Genomic DNA, 22197 nt, shown 5'->3' on the forward strand with positions numbered 1-22197 from the left:
AACAGTCTGCCAATAGTCACACAATAAAATGCTACACTTAATAAGATATTTTCTGTCATAAAATTAGATATATAAGACTTTATATCTCAACATACTAAAGGTTTTATATATAAAATCAAACATTAAAAGTAATAATATCACTTCATTTGTTGCTTCTATTTTTCCCTTCTTTCTATATAAACATTACCTACTCTATCTCTTCTGCATTCTCTCTCACTTTTGAAACTGTAAACGCTTTCCTAACTTCCTAATACATCTCTTTCCCCCTAATTTACTATACTTTTTCCATCTTTCAGAACTAACTGGCCCCCATCATTAATGCTAATACATTTATTAGTGCTGTGGATGATATACTTGACACCTGCTGTTTGCTTTAAAGACAGATCCAGCTCATGGTTATTTTCCTTAGAGCCTCCCTTTTCTTAATAATGAGCAACTTTGCAAACTAAGACGAGGTTTATTTAGTATCTTAATTTTTTCATTTACTGGGGATTGAACCCATGGGGCTTAACCACTGAGCAACACACACAGCCCTTTTTGTATTTTATTGAGAGATAGGGTCTCACTAAGTTGCTTGGTGCCTCACTAGATTGCTGAGGCCAGCTTTGAAATCTTGATCCTCCTGCCTCAGCCGCCAAAGCCTGAAGTTCGGATGTTCAACACAACATGGTCAGGCCTTGGATTACAGGCGTGTGCCACCATGGCCAGCCTATTTAATATCTTTCTTAAAAAATATTTATTGTTTTACTTTTAGATGGACACAATATCTTTATTTTACATTTACATAGAGTGAGTGCTCTACCTCTGAGCCACAACCCCAGCCTGTATTTAATATCTTAATCAATATATATTAACTTAAAATTATAATGTCTATTATATTTCATAATTAGAATATTTATGCTTCTATTACTCCTTTAGAAGCCTAAACATTTTCAAGTGTATTTTTTAAACTATTGGGAATCTATGCAAATAAACTAAGAATTAAGAGTTTTAAGGAGGAAGAAAACCAAGTGACTACTAGTGAGTAAAATTCAAATATGAAGTATATCAAAGCAAATGGTTGAGGTTGAAAATATGTTATATGCAGACAAGCAAAACACCCAAATGGGAGATAAAAAGGGAAAATAATAAAACTGAAACAACACAGAAAACAACTGGTAGAAAGTCCTAAAAGTCAAAGAGCAGTTTGAAACTGACATGGTTAGAAATTCAGAGTAAGATCTTAATTGAAAAGTATCAAGAGGAAACCAACTTCTTATAAGAAAATTCCCACAAATACACACAACAATGAAGAACATCTACAAAAATGAAAAAAAAAATTTTGAAAACTGGTATAATAATATTCTAAATGAGGCTCTTCAAACAGAGACAAAGTTATTATACAGAACAAGGTTAGAAAGAAAATAGGAAATTTTTACTCCTAAAAATGATATATATTATATATTAAATCAGTTACAATTAAGCAAATAATTAGTTAGTAAACTCACAGTAGTGATTTTGCCTTTTCTCTTGGCTGGAAGAAATGGGCACGCTCTGATTTGGAGATCTTTAATAGCAGCAGTTATTGTACTATTTTTACTGTCACCTTTACAGCAAATTTCACATTGTGTTGTAATGACCAAGGCAGGAGCATCATTTTTTGTCATGTCAGCCACAAACACAATTTCAGGGTTTTTAATAAGAATATTAACTTCCCATTTCTCTGACTCCTGTACAGGTGCTAAAATAAAAATGATAATTCAACATCTTAAATATATATGTATTTGTTATATAAGTATTACTTATAAGTATTTTATTATTTATGAGAAAAACATGTTTCTCTAAGTACAAAAGGAAAATAAAAGAATCATAGATCCCCAAATAATCTACTCAAAATTTCTCTTTTTTTTTTTTTTTGTTTGTTTTTGGTGGCACTGGAGATTAAACCAATGGACTCATGCATACTAAGTACATGCTCATGCAAGCTCCAATTCTCTCATGACTTGGAGAAACACTAACAACTGTGGGACAAAATCTTTACTATTTAAGGGCACAACTGGAACCTAATCTAGATTCCAACTCTCAACCTGATATTCTTTCTACTACATGAAATATGTTAAAAATATAAAAATTATATGTAAAAGCTATTTATCAACAGAACAGAATAAAACACAAATATATTAAATTAAGATATTATCTTTGATCCCAAAAAGATGTGGTGGGTTCTTATTCTCCCTACTTGTTTTCTTTCGGCAACAAATTTGTTCATATTGTTGCCTGTAGATAAGCAAATTACTTATTCCAATATAGGTCTCATAATATTTTAACCCAATATATATTTGCACTGTCAAAAAAAATATAAACTGCATATACTCTCAGAAAACACATTAAGGGTTTCCTCCTACTCTGAACAATAAAGATTTTAATTTATTTCTGCATTTACTCTGATCATCTAAATGGCTAACCAAGATAAATGCTATTATAGTATTTCAAAAGTAAAGATATTAAATATTTTAACTGGTAACTAACCTTCTTTAGAAGTCCATGCTTGAACATTGGTCTCTGTAATAGACCCTGCTGTGTATGTCTCCAAAAAGACATTTGCAACTGTCAGCAGGAATTCCACACTTGCACAAATATACATTTCTTGAAAGACTGCATCAGTCACAGAACCATCTCTGATTTTCCTAAACTTAACATCCATCATGTCCTTTTTGTCAAACCCAACTGTTAGTCCTATCATTCTGAAAAACACAATAACAATGCCTATGTATGAGTAATTTACAAATAACCAAATACACCAATTAAAACTTTAAGGCCTCTTATTCTTTTACTGAGAACAAATAAGCACTCTGAAGTCATGTCTCCTAGGAAGACCCACAAAGTGCTATAAATAACAGACCTTTAAACTTCTGGAGCATAAATACTTCATAAATTAGAAACTTCATGTTTAAGAAATTATCATTATTGAAAGTCAGCATGCTTTTCCCCATTTATTTTTATTTATTCAATGAATCTATCAACTGTCTAGTAAGAGCATATAACTAAACCAGAACTTTTCAAATGTAACATGAATATCATGACTTGACTGAACTGAAGCTCTGAAGATCCTAAGATGTAAATAGAAAGTTAAAATGTAATCCTAAAGGTATGCTCTATACAATATACCAACAATTTCTAACGTAAAAATTCAGAATGCTATTATAATACATACCTAGGAGTTGCTTTCTTGATGTGAGGTCTTTTATCATCTAAAATACAGTTTCTTAATGAGAAAGAAGAAAATATTGATTCATCTGTATACATTTTTAAATTACTTGTAATATTTTCCAACTTAAATTCAGCAAGTTTCAAAGAAGGATCACGAACATCTGTAAAAGCCTCCTGCGGAATAAGAAATCCAAACAGAAATCTGAAAATTATACAAAAATAGGTTTAAAGTATACTTTATGATATAAACTACTAGAAATTATTATATCTGCTTATCTGAAATATCAAAATTCTCTAATTTCGGGAGTGATTCAGGGGCTAATTCCAGGGCTTTGTACATGTTGAGTATGTACTTTACTGCTGAGCTATATATATATCCTCTGCTCCAAAATTCTATATTGTCAAAGGACTCTCCAATAAAATGCCAAAAACAATTTATTTTTCACATTATTAGTTATATAAAAGTAATAGCTAATTAAAAATGGAAATAGTCAAAATTATTGTCAATTTAAAGTGAAAAGATCAACCATTTCTTCAGAAGAACACTACAAAATACACACAGAATATGAACAAGCATTACTGATGAACATTCACATATATAATTTTTCACAATAAATTGTATTTTCTTTCCTTCCTCAACTTACCTGTTCAGGACCTGGACTATACAGTACCATGGTGAGATAATCAGTTTTGAAACTCATATTTAGTGTTGTCTTAACTTGAGAAGCATGTGAATGTACTTCTACAACAGCAGCTGTTACCACAGTTGCACCTTGAAAAATTATTAAGAGAAAAAAATATGAAAAGTAGCTTATTATAACAACCATGAAATAGATTCAACAAATTAAGATGTTATTCAAGAAAATTAAAAATATTAGAAATTCACATATAGAATTTCTGGCTTGAGATTCTTTGCATAATAATTTGGGAATATTAAACACTCAGCACTCCTGTTTTCTATCAATGCTTTCATTTCTACTTTTATAATTTGGGAATAATAAAACTAACCACAGGGTTTGTTTTGAAGATTAAGTAAATCAGCATGTGTAAAATGTATACTAAAGTGCTTAACAATAAGTAAATAAAGCACCATCACATAGTTTAATATTGAAATTTTACTTTTAAAAAATAAGACCAAATAAGACACATTAGATGTTATTTTAAAAATTGTTCCACTAATCAGGACTCAAATATTGTGTTTCCTAGATTTAAATTTTAATGAGAATATTATATGTATATGATATATATTAAATGGGATTATAAGGAAAACACATCAATTCCTAATTCTCATTCAACCCAACTCAAGAGACAAGATCAACATTCCAGGTAATTTATTTCTAATTAAGATAAAATTTACATAAAATAAAATAAATGAATCCTATCCGAACAACTTAATGAGACTTCATAAATGTATACATCCATGTAACCAACCCCCCAACATATGGAACATTTAAATCTCCCCCCCAAAAGTCTCCTTAATTGATCTTTCCAGTCAAATTCCAACATCCCTACCATTCTAATTTCAATCATCATGGATTAATTTTGTCTGTACCTAAATTCTATTTCAATGGAATAATATAGATTGTACCATTTCATGGTTGGCTTCTTTCAGTGAACATAATGTTTCTGAGATTTATTTATGTTACTACATGCATCAGTAGTTCACTTATGGAAGTAATCATGCACTCTGAAAACAGTTTATTCATTCACCTATTGAAAAACATTTGGATTATTTTTAGATTTGGACTTCTATGAATAAATCATTCTGTGTATATACACACTTATTTTGGAATAGGGTGGAGTTAAATACCTAAGTGTGGAGTTACTCTATAATAGGTAGGTGTATATTAACAGACAAACTCTTTGTCAAACTGGTTATACTACTTCATATTCCTACAGGTCATATGTAAAAGTGTTAGCAATTCCATTTTCTCCATCAATATTTGGCATTGTAAGTCTATTATAATAGTCTGGTAGACTGAAGTTTATCTCATAAAAATTATAATAGCCATTTTTCATGTATTTACTATCCATTTACACATCATCCTCTCTCAAATATCCGTATCTTTTGATAATTATTTTGTTTTCAAAAAGTTGCTACTGAATTATTGTAATGTATTCTGGGCTTAAGAACCATAACACACCATGAATATGTTTCTTATTTATTATTAAATTATTTATTTGAATTTGTCATACATGATGACAGAATGCAACTCTTTCATACTACACATACAGAACACAATTTTTCAAGTCACTGATTATACATAAAGTATTTTCACACAATTTGTGCCTTCATACGTGTACTTAGGGTAATGATGTCTAACTTATTCCACCATCATTCCTATCCCCTTGCCCCGCCTCCTTTCCCCTCCCTCCCCTTTGCCTTTCATTACCTTGATACTATCTTTGATGATGAAAAATTTTGATAGTCTATATATAAAGTTTCTCTTTTATGATTGGTGCTTTTGCATCTACCTAGGATATCTTTGGCTATCATATGATCAATGAAGATAATCTTTCATGTTTTCTTCCATGAGTTTAAAGTTTTAGCTTTTAAATTTTACATTTTGCATCCATTTCAAATTATATTTTGTATGTGGTGTAAAGGGATAAGTTTCAGTTTTTCCCACATTTACCCACTTGTGACAATATCATTGTTAAAAGGCCTATCCTTTCCATATTTAATACAATCTCAAAAATCAACTAACTATATTTTTGTATCTACTAAACTCTATTGTCTTCCGATCTATATCTCTGGATTTCGCCAGCAGTATATATCTCCATTGTTAACAAATTTATAGCAAGTTTTAAGATTAGAGTAAGTTTTTGGTCTGCTTTTGCAATGTTGTTTTCAAACTGTTCTTGGTTTTTAGCATTTCCATATAAATTTTAAAAGCAAATTTTCGATTTCTATTAAAATGAAGTCTGACAAGGATTATGCTGAATCTACAATGCTCCAAAACCATACACTTCTCCATCATATTTAAATCATTTAGTTTCTCTCATCAGTCAGTATAGAGGACTTGCATAATTTCTGTAAACTTCTTCCCATGTGTGACTTTTGATGCTACTATAAATAATGTTTTTTAAAACTGTTACTGTTTTTTTCAACTGTTACTGAAGATATTTACAAATTGCATCTTGTATCCTGTTAAAATGCTAAATTTATTTATTAATCCTAGGAATTTGCTAAACACTTCTTAGTGTTTTCTACATGATGGGTCAAGGTGAGACAAAAGGCAGTGATATTTTCCTTTATTCTATTAATCCTTTCCTCAGCCTTACTGTTTTGTAATTGTCTGCTAGAAGAATAATGACATGAATGGTGACTGTGCACATTCTCGCCTTGATCCTTTTTTTGGTGGGGGGGAATACTTTCAATATTTTGTCAAAAAAAATGTATGCCTCTCAAGTTTTTAGTTTTTAAATAGGTGCTGAATTTTGTCAAATGTACTTTGTGCATAACTCGAGATGATCATATGATCGCCCCACTGCCTTTAGTCTTTTAATTTGTTCACTTACATTTATTTTCAGTGTTAAACCAACTGTCACCCAGGATAATTATCACTTGAGATGAACTTTCTTTATATCTTTATTATTAGATTCAATATTATGTTGTAGCTAGCATTCACTGTCATGAAATTATTCATAATATTCACTCATTATCCTGTTAGTGGTCTGTAAGTAATCTATTTAAATCTTATATTGAGAATTTATATTTGTGGGGACAAGTTCATAGAGTATTGCATACATGGCATATGTTAAGAGTATCTGAGTGGCAGGCCATTCCCCTGTGCTAGGCCCATGAGCAGCAGGCCAATTACCTGGTAGGCACAACCCTGGGCATGAGGCCAAGTGTTGCAGTCCCTGTGCTTGCTCCACAGCCCTCTCCTGGACTGGTCACTGCAAGGACAGTTAGCAAAAAATTGTATTGTTGGCTGCATATAATCTACTTAGCTATTGCCTGAGTATATATACATGGCAACTGCACAATAAAATCAGACCAGCTTCCTGCTTGGTCTCTGGGGGTCTTGAATAGCGACTCTGCAGCCACACTCTCTTCTACCCTGTTCTGTGGACTTCCTCACTGGACGAGAGAGAGCCCACAGATCTGTTCATTAGTCTTTCTAGGGTTTATCAATTTTATTAGTCCTTCCAATAAACCTATTAAATTGACTTAAACTTCTCTATTGTTCATCTGTTCTCTTTTGTATTTTCTAATTTCTGTCATCCTTTTATTTACTTTGGGTTTATTTTTCTAGTTTCTTGAGGTGAAAAATTTGACATTTTATTTTAATCTTATACTTTTTTAATATAATTCTTTATAGCTACAAATTTCTTTCAGCATTGCATAAGTTGCAGTTCACAATTTTTTTCATATTTTATGTTGATCATTATTCAGTTCAAATGACATAGGTATAAAATTTTCCAGAAGAAAATTATTAAAATAACAATATATTCTAACCTTTATTTCTTGTGCCATCAATTTTAGATATTATCTTCATAATCCCGATTATTTATATATTATTTCATTCACCTGTCACATCTTCCTCTCCAGATTTAATTAGTTCTGTCTTTACTTCTGTATTATTATGATTAATAACATTTGCTTATTTATATACTCTTTCTCTGTCTTCCCTTGCCCTCCAAACCTTTATACCAAGAGCTAACTTTTAATAGGTCACAGCAAGGGAGCTGCTCTGCTAGGTAAGAAATCCTAACCCAGAAGAAGGTCATCTACAAATGGCTTGGCACCTACATAGTCTTTCATGTGTTGTTGGACTACGTAATATTTTTCAGTGAAGAGATTTATAGTTTATTATAATACTGCCTCTGGAACTTTAGGTACACTGGTGCATCTCTCAAAAATGAAAATTCTTGGGGATTCCAACATGGCGGCGGGCGCAGAGAGATCAAGTCTCTGACCTCTTCAGCTGTGCAGGCATAGGGAGTCGTAAACAACCTAAATCTGTTTGCCCAGGATCACTAGGCAATGCTGAGCTGACGTGGATCTGGGGCGAACAGTCTGGGCCTCTCAGAACACACACTGAGCCCTGATCGGCTGAATTCAAGCTCCCGTTCGCCTGCTTCCCGCAGACAAACAGCTGTGACTCAGCACTAATCCATCTGGCTGAAACAACTGGTCAGCCCTTCTCATCCTACGGAGGTAAATGCCTACCGAGCCTTCATAGGTAGTGGCCACAGGTTTGAAACGGGACTTGGGGGAGACAGTAAGGACCCACCCGTTGCATTAGTCGCCTGGCAAAGAGAAACGAACTGTCGCTATTTGCAAGAGATACCACCATGGCAGAGAACTGACGTCATCAGACTGCGGCAGAGGAGATAACCTCATTGAAACCTGCGGCTACAGGTGTGTAATTCACTAGCCTTCCCTCTCCACACATCGGGGAAACCTTAAGGTTTCCCAGCTCTCCTGTAAGGGCCCCTCCCAGCTCTCCCGTGAGCACGATAGCCAGACCAAGGGAATCAGAGGTGGCGCGGGACCCGTGGCGCTGAACTACTGCTCCCACCAGTGCTGACAGCTGAAGTCTCTTGCACCAGCTACTGGGGGCGTGGCTACCAGAGGGCAAGTAAAATTCGCTGAGGATTCTCAGCCCCAAGCTCTACAAACTTACGGTCTGAGGGAATGGCAAACTGGAAGAGTGTGCCCAGTCATTCATGAAAACAGGGCTCCCGGGAGCAGCAGACCTGGCATGTAGCCAGTATTGTGGTGAGCGGCACCCGTGAGAGGGGCCTGGCTAGAGAAAAAGTGGGAAGTGACTAGATACAAGAGGAGGCCCTAAGCACTCAGGATTGGAGACTCGCCCAGTCTGGGAGGAGATGCTGCACAGTGATTGGTTCCCGCGTATTGAAAAGAGAAACTTGGCCTGGTGGGCACAGCGCCACCTACTGGAAAAGAAGTTAATCAAACTCTAAGACTGCATTTATTAGTTTTTTTTTCTTTTTTTCTTTTCTCTTTTTTTTTGGATTTGGGTTTTTCTTTCATTTTCATTTTTCTTTCTTGTTGTTTTTTTAAATTTTTTTTTACAATTTTTTAAAAATTTTTTTCTTCTAATTTTAATTTTAATATTTTTTATTTTTTTTTAATTTTTTTTCGTTTTTTATTTCCTATTTTTTTTCTTCTTTTGTCTTTTCATTTCTTTTCAATTATCTTATCCCCCCTTCCTTGAATTCTACCTGCTTAGTCTCATTCTCTTTAGTGACTTCTTCCCTTCCCTTCTAATACCTTTCCTCCCAAGCATCTAATAAATTGATAGGAGTAAACAGTAACTCATGAGTCAAACAGAACAAAAAGTGACATGAGCAGCTTCAAAAAGCAAGGAAGAAAAGGAGTACAAACAATGCAGGACAGCCTAAATATTCAGGAGGACCTAGAGTCATCAGAAAAATGGTCATATAAAGAACTCAAGGAACACCTTAGAGAGATGGAATGGAACCTTAAAGAGGATACAAGACAGCAAATTCAAGCAGCGAAAGAACACATTGAGAATGAATTACGTAAACAGATAAAAGAAGTAGTTAAGCATCTTTATCAGGAGATAGAGATTATAAAAAATAATCAAACAATAATTCTAGAAATGAAGGAAACGATAAACCAAATTAAAAACTCAATTGAGAGTATCACTAAGAGAGTGGAGCAAGTAGAAGCCAGAACGTCAGATAATGAAGACAAAATATATCATCTTGAAAAGAGTCTAGCCAACTCAGAAAGGCTGGTAAAAAATCACGAGAAAAACATCCAAGAGTTATGGGATAACATAAAAAAACTAGACTTACGAGTCATCGGGATAGAAGAAGGTACAGAGATTCAAACCAAGGGAATGAGTAACCTGCTGAATGAAATAATTACAGAAAACTTTCCAGAAATAAAAAAGGAAACAGATATACAAATTGAAGATGCATACAGGACACCGAGCACACAAAATCACAGTAGACCAATGCCAAGACACATTGTTATGAAGATATCCAATATACAGAACAAAGAGAAAATATTAAAAGCTACAAGAGAAAGGAGACAGATTACATTCAGGGGTAAACCAATAAGGTTAATACCGGATTTTTCATCACAGACACTGAAAGCAAGAAGGTCATGGAACCATGTATTTCAAACACTGAAAGACAATGGATGCCAACCAAGAATTCTGTATCCAGAAAAATTAAGCTTCAGGTATGACAACGAAATAAAAATCTTTCATTATAAACAAAAGTTAAAAGAATTTGCAGCCAGAAAACCAGCATTGCAAAGCATTTTGAGCAAAACACTACACGAGGAAGAAATGAAAAACAATAACCAAACCATCAGTAGAAAGTGCCTCGGTAAAGACAGAGGGCGAGGGGAAAGATAATCATGAAGAAACAAACTAAATTTTTTTAAAAAAGGATAAATAATCAAACACGGATGTAAGTACAAACCATATATCAATAGTAACTCTGAATGTTAATGGCTTAAACTCTCCAATAAAGCGACATAGGCTGGTATCATGGATTAAAAAAACAAATCCAACAATATGCTGCCTCCAGGAGACACATCTGATTGGAAAAGACATACACAGGCTGAAGGTGAAAGGATGGGAAAAAATATACCATGCACACGGTCCTCGTAAGCAAGCAGGGGTGGCCATACTCATATCGAATAAAATCGACTTCAAGACTAAGTTAATCAAAAGGGATAAGGAAGGACATTATATACTGCTAAAAGGAACCATTCACCAACAAGACATAACAATTATCAATATTTATGCACCAAATAATGGTGCTGCGACATTCATAAAACAAATTCTCCTCAAGTTCAAGAATCAAATAGACCACAACACAATAATTATGGGTGACTTCAACACACCTCTCTCACCATTGGACAGATCCTCCAAACAAAAGTTGAATAAAGAAACTACAGAACTCAATATCACAATCAATAACCTAGACTTAACTGACATATATAGAATATATCAACCATCATCAAATGGATATACTTTTTTCTCAGCAGCACATGGATCCTTCTCAAAAATAGACCATATATTATGCCATGGGGCAACCCTCAGTAAATATAAAGGGGTGGAGATAATACCATGCATTTTATCTGATCATAATGGAATGAAAATGGAAATCAATGATAAAAGAAGGAAGGAAAAATCCTACATCACATGGAAAATGAACAATATGTTACTGAATGATCAATGGGTTACAGAAGACATAAAGGAGGAAATAAAAAAATTCTTAGAGATAAATGAAAATACAGACACAACATATCGGAATCTATGGGACACAATGAAAGCAGTTTTAAGAGGGAAATTCATCGCCTGGTGGTCATTCCTCAAAAAAAGAAAAACCCAACAAATAAATTAGCTCACACGTCATCTCAAAGCCCTAGAAAACGAAGAGCAAAACAACAGCAAATGTAGCAGAAGGCAAGAAATAATTAAAATCAGAGCAGAAATCAATGAAATTGAAACAAAAGAAACTATTGAAAAAATTAACAAAATTAAAAGTTGGTTCTTTGAAAAAATAAATAAGATCGACAGATCTTTAGCCATGCTAATGAAGAGAAGAAGAGAGAGAACTCAGATTACTAACATACGGGATGAAAAAGGCAATATCACAACAGATGCTACAGAAATACAGAAGACAATTAGAAATTATTTTGAAAACCTATATTCCAATAAAATAGAAGATAGTGAAGACATTGATAAATTTCTTAAGTCATATGATTTGCACAGACTGAGTCAGGAGGATACGCACAATTTGAACAGACCAATATCAATGGATGAAATTGAAGAAGCCATCAAAACACTACCAACCAAGAAAAGCCCAGGACCGGATGGGTATACAGCGGAGTTTTACAAAACCTTTAAAGAAGAATTAATACCAATACTTTTCAAGTTATTTCAGGAAATAGAAAAAGAGGGAGCTCTTCCAAATTCATTCTATGAGGCCAACATCACCCTGATTCCGAAACCAGACAAAGACACTTCAAAGAAAGAAAACTACAGACCAATATCTCTAATGAACCTAGATGCAAAAATCCTCAATAAAATTCTGGCAAATCGGATACAAAGGCACATCAAAAAAATTGTGCACCATGATCAAGTAGGATTCATCCCTGGGATGCAAGGATGGTTCAATATACGGAAATCAATAAATGTTATTCACCACATCAATAGACTTAAAGATAAGAACCATATGATCATCTCGATAGATGCAGAGAAAGCATTTGACAAAGTACAGCATCCCTTTATGTTCAAAACATTAGAAAAACTAGGGATAACAGGAACTTACCTTGACATTGTAAAAGCTATCTATGCTAAGTCTCAGGCTAGCATCATTCTGAATGGACAAAAGTTAAAGGCATTCCCTCTAAAATCTGGAACAAGACAGGGATGCCCTCTATCACCACTTCTATTCAATATAGTTCTCGAAACACTGGCCAGAGCAATTAGACAGATGAAAGAAATTAAAGGCATAAAAATAGGAAAAGAAGAACTTAAATTATCACTATTTGCAGATGACATGATTCTATACCTAGAAGACCCAAAAGGGTCTACAAAGAAACTACTAGAACTAATAAATGAATTCAGCAAAGTGGCAGGATATAAAATCAACATGCATAAATCAAAGGCATTTCTGTATATCAGCGACAAAACTTCTGAAACGGAAATGAGGAAAAACACTCCATTCACAATATCCTCAAAAAAAAATAAAATACTTGGGAATCAACCTAACAAAAGAGGTGAAAGATTTATACAATGAAAACTACAGAACCCTAAAGAGAGAAGTAGAAGAAGATCTTAAAAGATGGAAAAATATACCCTGTTCATGGATAGGCAGAACTAACATCATCAAAATTGAGATACTACCAAAAGTTCTCTATAGGTTTAATGCAATGCCAATCAAAATCCCAACGGCATTTCTTGTAGAAATAGATAAAGCAATCATGAAATTCATATGGAAAAATAAAAGACCCAGAATAGCAAAAGCAATTCTAAACAGGAAGTGTGAATCAGGCGGTATAGCGATACCAGATTTCAAACTATATTACAGAGCAATAGTGACAAAAACAGCATGGTACTGGTACCAAAACAGGCGGGTGGACCAATAGTTTAGAATAGAGGACACAGAGACTAATCCACAAAGTTACAACTATCTTATATTTGTTAAAGGAGCTAAAAGCATGCAATGGAGGAAGGATAGCATCTTCAACAAATGGTGTTGGGAAAACTGGAAATCCATATGCAACAAAATGAAACTGAATCCCTTTCTCTGGCCATGCACAAAAGTTAACTCAAAATGGATCAAGGAGCTTGATATCAAATCAGAGACTCTGCGTCTGATAGAAGAAAAAGTTGGCTCCGATCTACAGATTGTGGGGTCGGGCTCCAAATTCCTTAATAGGACACCCATAGCACAAGAGTTAATAACAAGAATCAACAAATGGGACTTACTTAAACTAAAAAGTTTTTTTCTCAGCAAGAGAAACAATAAGAGAGGTAAATAGGGAGCCTACATCCTGGGAACAAATTTTTACTCCTCACACTTCAGATAGAGCCCTAATATCCAGAGTATACAAAGAACTCAAAGAATTAAACAATAAGATAACAAATAACCCAATCAACAAATGGGCCAAGGACCTGAACAGACACTTCTCAGAGGAGGATATACAATCAATCAACAAGTACATGAAAAAATGCTCACCATCTCTAGCAGTCAGGGAAATGCAAATCAAAACCACCCTAAGATACCATCTTACTCCAGTAAGATTGGCAGCCAGTATGAAGTCAAACAACAAGTGCTGGTGAGGATGTGGGGAAAAGGGTACTCTTGTACATTGCTGGTGGGACTGCAAATTGGTGCGGCCAATTTGGAAAGCAGTTTGGAGATTCCTGGGAAAGCTGGGAATGGAACCACCATTTGACCCTGCTATTGCCCTTCTCGGACTATTCCCTGAAGACCTTAAAAGAGCATGCTACAGGGATACTGCCACATCGATATTCATAGCAGCACAATTCACAATAGCTAGACTGTGGAACCAACCCAGATGCCCTTCAATAGATGAATGGATAAAAAAATGTGGCATCTATACACAATGGAGTACTATGCAGCAATAAAAAATGACAAAATCATAGAATTTGCAGGGAAATGGATGGCACTAGAGCAGATTATGCTTAGTGAAGCTAGCCAATCCCTAAAAAACAAATACCAAATGTCTTTTTTGATATAATGAGAGCAACTATGAACAGAGCAGGGAGCAAGAGCAGGAAGAAAAGATTAACATTAAACAGAGACATGAGATGGGAGGGAAAGGGAGAGAAAAGGGAAATTGCATGGAAATGAAGGGAGACCCTCATTGCTATACAAAATTACATATAAGAGGTTGTGAGGGGAATGGGAAAATAAACAAGGAGAGAAATGAATTACAGTAGATGGGGTAGAGAGAGAAGATGGGAGGGGAGGGGAGGGGGATAGTAGGGGATAGGAAAGGTAGCAGAATACAAGAATTACTAATAGGGCATTATGTAAAATTGTGGATGTGTAACTGACGTGATTCTGCAATCTGCATTTGGGGTAAAACTGGGGGTTCATAACCCACTTCAATCTAATGTATGAAATATGATATGTCAAGAGCTTGGTAATGTTGTGAACAACCAATAAAAAAATGAATAAATAAATTTTTTAAAAAATGAAAATTCTTCTTTCCCATTCTAACAGTAGCTAAAAAATCATGGAAAATTCAGCACACTGTATTTCTGCATTACAATATACAGATTTCTTTCTTAAAAACAGAAAACTTACAATTCTCTCTATGCCACTTATGAAATATAGTTAAGTCCTCATCACACAAATTATGTACAATTTATGCTACTTTTCTTAGGATATAGAACATGATTCTACCTAACTTTTCTTCTTCTTCTTTTCTATTTTTTTTTTTTGTTGTTGTTCATTAAATAGTCTCAGTTCCTTTTTAATGAAAACCAAGTACTTCCAGCTTAGTCACATATATAATTTTGGGATTTCTTTAAAATGCACTCCTGGGTAGAACCATTATTGTTTGATCCCATATTTTCCTCTTTCTGATTCCTAGTTTACCTTGCTGGAACATATTTTTAAACTCAACTTTTTAGGTGTAGATATTTAGGAGTTTGAGTACATTTTTTAAATGTATTTTTTAGTTATAGTTGGACACAATACCTTTATCTCACTTATTTATTTTTATGTGGTACTAAGGTTCCAACCCAGAGTGCGAGGAGATTGCTCTACCACTGAGGCAGAACAACAGCCCAGAGTACACTTTAATCAATGAAAAATCTAAGAATTCTTTTGTTTTCACATTTTAGATGATGGTTTGGCCATATACAGAATCCTAGCTTTAAAATCACTTTTCTCAGAATTCTGAAATATTGCTCTATTTTCACCTATTATCCAGATTCCCATCTTATCAAGTTCTACTGATAATGCAAAAGCAATACACCCCCGAACACACACACACACACACACACACACACACACACACACACACAATCAATAATCTAGTCATTTGTTTCTCAAGCCCCTAGTAGGCAGCCTGTTTCTTTTTTTCTCGTAACTTTTAAAATCTTACCATTTTTGGTTCTGATAGTTTAAAAAAGGAAATTTTTTTTTTACATGGGGAGACATAGTTTACTCAAGCTGCTTAAAATCTGGTAGATTCTTTATAAGAGTTGACTTGATATTTTACTTAAATACAGAGTTTAATACATATTTGGAAGCTTTCATTCTCTCAGATATTTCCCCTGCAGTATCTATTATTCTGGAACTGGGCTTTCTGAACTGAAGCAACACTTTTTCATCCCTGTGTTTTTGGGGACTTGTAGTTTATTATGATACTACCTCTGCTGCTACAGTTTCGATAAAGAAACTCTCTAAAATAGAATGTGAGAGAAGAGAATTTCTTTATTTTAGAGAGTTGCTAACAGTGGCTCAATTATGCAAAATTTAGTATGCTACACTTCTGCACTACAAGTATATACTGTTGTTCAATTATTTGTTTATTTTAGAAAACACTAATGTATTTATTGTTTCTTTCATGCTTGTGCTCTTGTGATTTTTCCTCAAATCTGACCATTTATGTTTAACAATAAAGGACTGTGTTGATTAGATAGTAAGGATGGGTTTCCAGTACTGCTGTAAATGTAAGGTTATTTTTGTGTAAGGATTCTCCAAGTGGTAAAGCTATATAATACCTTAGGGCTTTGAAAATGTAGACATCATAGATAAGTAGGTTTTACTTTATGGTAGGTAGGTTTGAGGATCTCCAAATTGTACAATGAGGATAACACTTCATTATTGTGCATCAAAATCATCTTAGCATTCCTAACTAACCCAATTTTTCACATGCTAGTACTGAACTTAGCACCCAGCTATATTCCACATAGCACTTTGGATCTAACACTGGAAAACAACTTTCTAAGTTATGATTCCTTCTATCCTATTTTTCAGCCATTTATCTTGAAAACATATGTTAAAACCCATCACCTACAATGATCATCTTTCTATATACACTCATAATATTTTGATATTCCTAATACCATTGTATACTATTATAAGGATAAGGGAGAGGATTGCAAGCAGATGGAAGGTCCTATAGGAAAGTTGAGAAAAAAGTAACAAAACAGAACTAGGAATTTTAATTCAAAGGATAAATATCAACAGAATGACTAATAAAAGAGATAATTTATTAATGTCTAAATGGAATTAGAGCATTAGAAAGAGATTTATTAATCCTATGAGAAGAAGAAAGAGAAAGGGAAAGGAAAGAAAGAGAGGAGAAAGGAAAAAAGGAATAGAAGAAAGGAGAAAAGAGAGAGATGGGGCAGGGGACAAAGGAGAGGAGGGGGAGAATAAATAGAGAGAGGACAGAAAGCATGAAAAGGGGGAACAAATTTAAGGTTAACTTACCTCCTGAATGGTATGAAGCATTAGCTACTCCATTAGAATTGCCAGAGTGGTCTTTCACACTAGCAGGTGAGGCATGAACATCTTCATACCATAAGTTGCCATATAATGTTTTAAAAATAGTAGTCATATCTTCCTGACTAAGAATAAACTATTTAAAAAAATAATTTAGGAAAATAAAAAAAGAAAATACAAGGAAAAATGTTATGGGCCAGGGTAAGGCAATGACCAAACAGACTCCATTTTACCGAGACTCCATATCATGTAAGAAATGCTTCTCCCATGGGAAAGCCCCAACTCTGTACCCATCAATAGTTACCTAGAAATTCTTATAAAATGTAAAATTGTTCTCTCTGCTTTCTATATTTCTAGGGCAACGTACCTTGTCAGAGATTAACCGTCTAGACTTTAGTAACCATTCTCTAACTTGTACTCAACTAGGATCATTTTGACCCACTTCCTTTCTGCTTGCTTGATGCTATGTCAACCTGGAAAGTCTTGTGGGAAATACCAAAGTACCCATTGCATTGTCACGTTAACTGCACAATTCAGCTTCTGTACTTCCTTGCTTATATTGGCTAAACCCTCAAACGTCCCTTTTGTGGGTTTTTTGTTTTTGTTTTTGGCTTAAATATGAGGCCAACTGAAGGTAGGCGCGTCACTCTGACCATCTCGCTTTTAGAGAGTTAGAGTGTCTGCTGGTGGCCAGCAATAAAAGCTTAATTGGAATGGCAATGTGTGGTCTGAGAGTTATTTGAGGGTCTCGGTATTGGTATAACAAAAAAAAAAAAGATTTGTTCTTTTTAATACCCCTATATCCTTCCCTTAAAATTCTCATGTAAGAAAAATGAAAAACTTATTTAATTTTAGCTCTCTAACTGAAATTTAGATTAAAATTTTAATGCATAAGAACATTCAGTTTTCTAAATGCCATGTGATCTTTAGGAATTTGTGAAATACACAACTAAATTAGATAACTACTGCCAGTGAACTACTTGCTATGAATGTGCCAAATAATCCAGTAATTTTAAACCTTTAAAATGAACTTTCATTGGTCAGTAGTTATCCAATACTTTGGACATTTTTTATTATTAATCATCTATTTTATAAAAGATAGAACAGCCAAACTAACAGTATATTTGTGTGATGAAATATATAATGTGTTTTGCATGAATTATTTTATTTCAATCTCACAAAAGTCTTAAGTATGTGAAATATAATCCTGATTTTATAAGAAAATAAACCTAAACAGTTAAGTAAAATGCTTAAGTTCACATAAACTTCAATAACTCCCTCACAGTTAACTTCAAACCCCACATGTTTTGAAATTAGCCTATACCAACACCATAAGACCTATTATGAGAGATATAGTGGTTAATTGTATGTACACACAAAGGTATGGTATGTTTCATTAGTTTGGTTCACAGTAGCTAAATATCTTGTCAAATATTATTCTAGACATTCTTCTAAAGTTTTTTGTTAGATGAAATTAACATTTAAATCAGTAGATTTTGAGCAAATGAGACTCCTTTCCATGACAGAGTTGACCTCATCCAATCAGTTGAATGCATTCCCTAGAAAGAAGACTGACCCCTTTCAAGCAAGAATTTTGCTGCAGGCTACCTTCAGACTGCTGCAACATCAACATTTTCCTGTGCCTTCTATTGGCCTACCTTGTACCTTTTGAACTTGTTAGCCTCCACATCATATGCACCAATTTCTTAAGCTAAATCTCTCCCTTTTACCCCTACCACACCATTCCTATTATTTATTTCTTTGGAGAACCATGAATAAAGTAACAGCATTTATATGAAAAAAAATGAGTTTTAAATTGATGTATGTGATCAAGACAGTTTTTTTAATTGTGAAATTGTGACTTCATTCTAAACTTGTCAAAACTGTTTTTATTTCTGGTTGTAAAAAGCTAAAGGGATTTTAATTACACAAAATTTTACAGTTGTATTGAAATCAGGCTTCCTTTGACTGTACTTCATCTAGTTTTTAAGATAAAGTCCATATATACTTTATTCATGCTACCTATGTTTTTTTTTAAACTTTCATTCATTCTCTTTTACTCATGACACTATTTTGTGCTCATTATGGTGCAAGCATTGCAAAAATAATATGCTCATATAAATTAGTTAACTGAAATTAAATGTTAGAACTTTTAAATCATTTCTTTCAATTAGTACAGTACAATGAATTCCCCTCAAATACTGATTTTTAATCCTAACTCTTCAATCTAGATAGCAGCTCACTGGAAGAAGCTAGAAGAATTGTAAGGATTGCAAGACCGCTGATGTATGGCTCCTACAAGTCAGGGCAGGCAGAAATCAAAAGTTGTTGCACTTGGTCTGCATGCATGAGACTAAATGACTTCATTCCAGCTTTTCTCTGACAGAGAATAAGGTCCTAGGGTATAAACATAAGGTCCAAAAGGGATAAAATATGTGGGCTGTGGAGTGAGCTATGGCAATATTTGCTAATTGTTCAGGTGAATCAGGGTAGGGGAAGACTGAACTTCCTCCTAGTGAATCTGCCCCAGAAGGCACCCAGGTATTTGAAGGTGATCTGCAGCATCACATGAATATTCTGCATGAAGTCTCCCTGAGAACAGTGAGCGAAAACAAAATCTCTGTTGCCACACGAAAATCTGCCTAATAACACAGTGGGGTGTGGATCTCCCTGCATTCTGGGTAGAATATGCTATTTATGTTTTTTTAAGTTTCTATCTGTTCTCTTACTAATATAAAGAGACTTTAAATATTTCAAATATTTATCTGAAGACACCATCCATGCCCAACCCTATAAGTTAACACATTCATATTACCTTACTTACTAAGAGCTTAAAGACTTTCGGTTGACACCATCACATTTTAAACACTATATATAATTTTGACTTAAAAAGTCTGAAATCTCAAAAATGATGGTTTTCTCTTTTTGAATAAAATTTTATAGAGAAATTTAAAGGAAAACTGGGGATGGAAGGCGGGGAAGGATCTAAGTAGATTTCTTAAAGAATAAACAGAGTATATGTTGCTGTCACTTCAGTAAAGCATGTGATAATAGTTTTAACTTCAATCCAGTCAGAAGGGAAAAATAAGGACTTGTGGGTGGTGTGTTAGAGATCTGCAAAGTAATGTCAAAGAACAGACAAAGCTATAACTAAGGTGATGACAACATTTACCATTTTCACCTTCAACCTCCCCACTCTTCTAGACATTCTCTTCCTTTAACTTCTTTTTTTACAGGTTATTTCATATTTTACCATAGCTTTAAATATTATATGCTGATAACTTATCAAATAATATTTCCAGCCAAGACCTTTCCACTAAATTCTCCATGAATACAACTAATTGACTGTTTCCTTCATGGAATTTATCACAATTTATAACTATTTTAAATACGTGTCCATTCACTTTTTACTATCTAACTACTGCATATTCCAGATCACCATCACCACCAACCACTGCCTTAGACTTGTAAGTTACATGAAGTAAAATGTCATATCTTCTTTGTCACTATATCTCCAGTACCTAACACAAGACTTCACACACAGTAAGTACTCATTTGTATTTATATTTTAACTGGCAGCAAATCCTTAAATTAGAGTATCTGTTAAAAGAGCAAACGGAGAATATTAAAAAATTCTAGACTAATAAGTCACAATTTTCCTTCTGACCGAAATGATTATATAAAAATTCTACCCAAAAAAGTTCTTATATTCCAAAGCAACATTTCCCATGAAAAACAACAACAAATACAAAAACAGAAATCAAAGAGCCACCAGAATGTTACCTCCATAGGTTTTAGCTGAGCATTTACATTAAAACAAGGAACTTCTTGGTACCATTCCCAGGACATATTTCGCTCAACAACCACTTCAAGATTTAATGGCAGTAATAGGTCCAGTACTTCCTGGTATGCATCATTAAAATACTGAGACCTGTAAGTAGAAACAAAATTTCTATGAATTGTTTCATATATAGTCAGATGAGGGTGGAGGGACAAAGATTAACTTATATAAACTTCTATATAAAAGAGAAATCAATAAATTTTGGATATGATGAAACTCTGTTGGGCTACATTTTGCATATCAACATGAGAGATGTTCTGTCCCTATAGAAACAAAGGCGACTTTATCTGATAAATTAATTTTTTAAATAGCATTTTACGATGTGGTAAAAAGTGACAAAAAATACTCGCTGTATACCAAATCCAGAACTCTCTCTATATAATCAGTAAACAACCATTACATAAAACCTCATTATAAAAACATTTTACTACACTGATTCAGATATGTAGCAGAATACTGCATATTTCCTTACTTTAAAAAGAAATAAAGTTGTACTATATGAAATTTCTATTTCTATGGATCAAAATAGCTGAGTATGTATAATTTTATATAAAGCTGAACCATATTTGGTTTTCCAAGTACTGATAAAAGTAGGATTGATGCTCAAGAATCAAGAAAAGATCAGGTCACTGAATTCCTTTGTTAGATAAGAAGTGTACCTCAAAGCTCACATGTAAGAAAATTCAAGAAGGTTCAGAGGTGAAATGATTAGATTATGAGAGTTGTGATCCAGTCAGTGGATTAATCCACTAAAAAGGATTAACTGGGTTCAATTCGGAAATTAAATGGGTTGTATCTGAAGATAGTAAGGCATGGCTAGAGGAGGCAGGTCACTGGGGACATGCCTTTGGGATTTATATTTTGTCCCTGTTGAGCAGAGCTCTCTCTCTCTGCATCTTGATTGCTGTGTCCTGAGCTGTTTCCTCCTCCATATCTCAGCCATGATCTTTTGCCTCATTTAAAGACTAAGCAATGGAGTCAGCCACCTATGAACATAGACCTCTGAAACCAGGAGCCCCAAATAAACTTTTTCATGTTTCTTGTCAGGCCTTGTGATAAGTAACAAAAAAGCTGACTAAAACACCCTTCAAGGACAATATGACCATAGAAGCTTCCTATTGTATCTTCAAGTGACAATCTCAAACAATTAGTAATGTATTTATAGTTTAACTGACAGCAAATCCTTAAATTAGAATATCAGGATACTA

The 22197-nt window shown here is 34.0% G+C and overlaps 1 protein-coding gene across 1 annotated transcript in view; it reads right to left on the reverse strand.

Annotated features, from left to right (window-relative positions):
- Nucleotides 1-22197, reverse strand: part of LOC308641539 (intermembrane lipid transfer protein VPS13A-like) — a gene marked incomplete at its 5' end in the record, with an annotated part of 185606 nt that overhangs the window by 121685 nt on the left and 41724 nt on the right. The window contains 6 exon segments of the mRNA XM_081280214.1: nt 1488-1720; nt 2509-2723; nt 3194-3363; nt 3834-3961; nt 17137-17284; nt 20932-21079. Coding sequence (XP_081136340.1) covers nt 1488-1720; nt 2509-2723; nt 3194-3363; nt 3834-3961; nt 17137-17284; nt 20932-21079 — 1042 coding nt within the window.

This window comes from Spermophilus citellus (genome assembly GCF_964194105.1).
Source record: "Spermophilus citellus genome assembly, chromosome: 2".
In the NCBI taxonomy this organism is placed as follows: domain Eukaryota; kingdom Metazoa; phylum Chordata; class Mammalia; order Rodentia; family Sciuridae; genus Spermophilus; species Spermophilus citellus.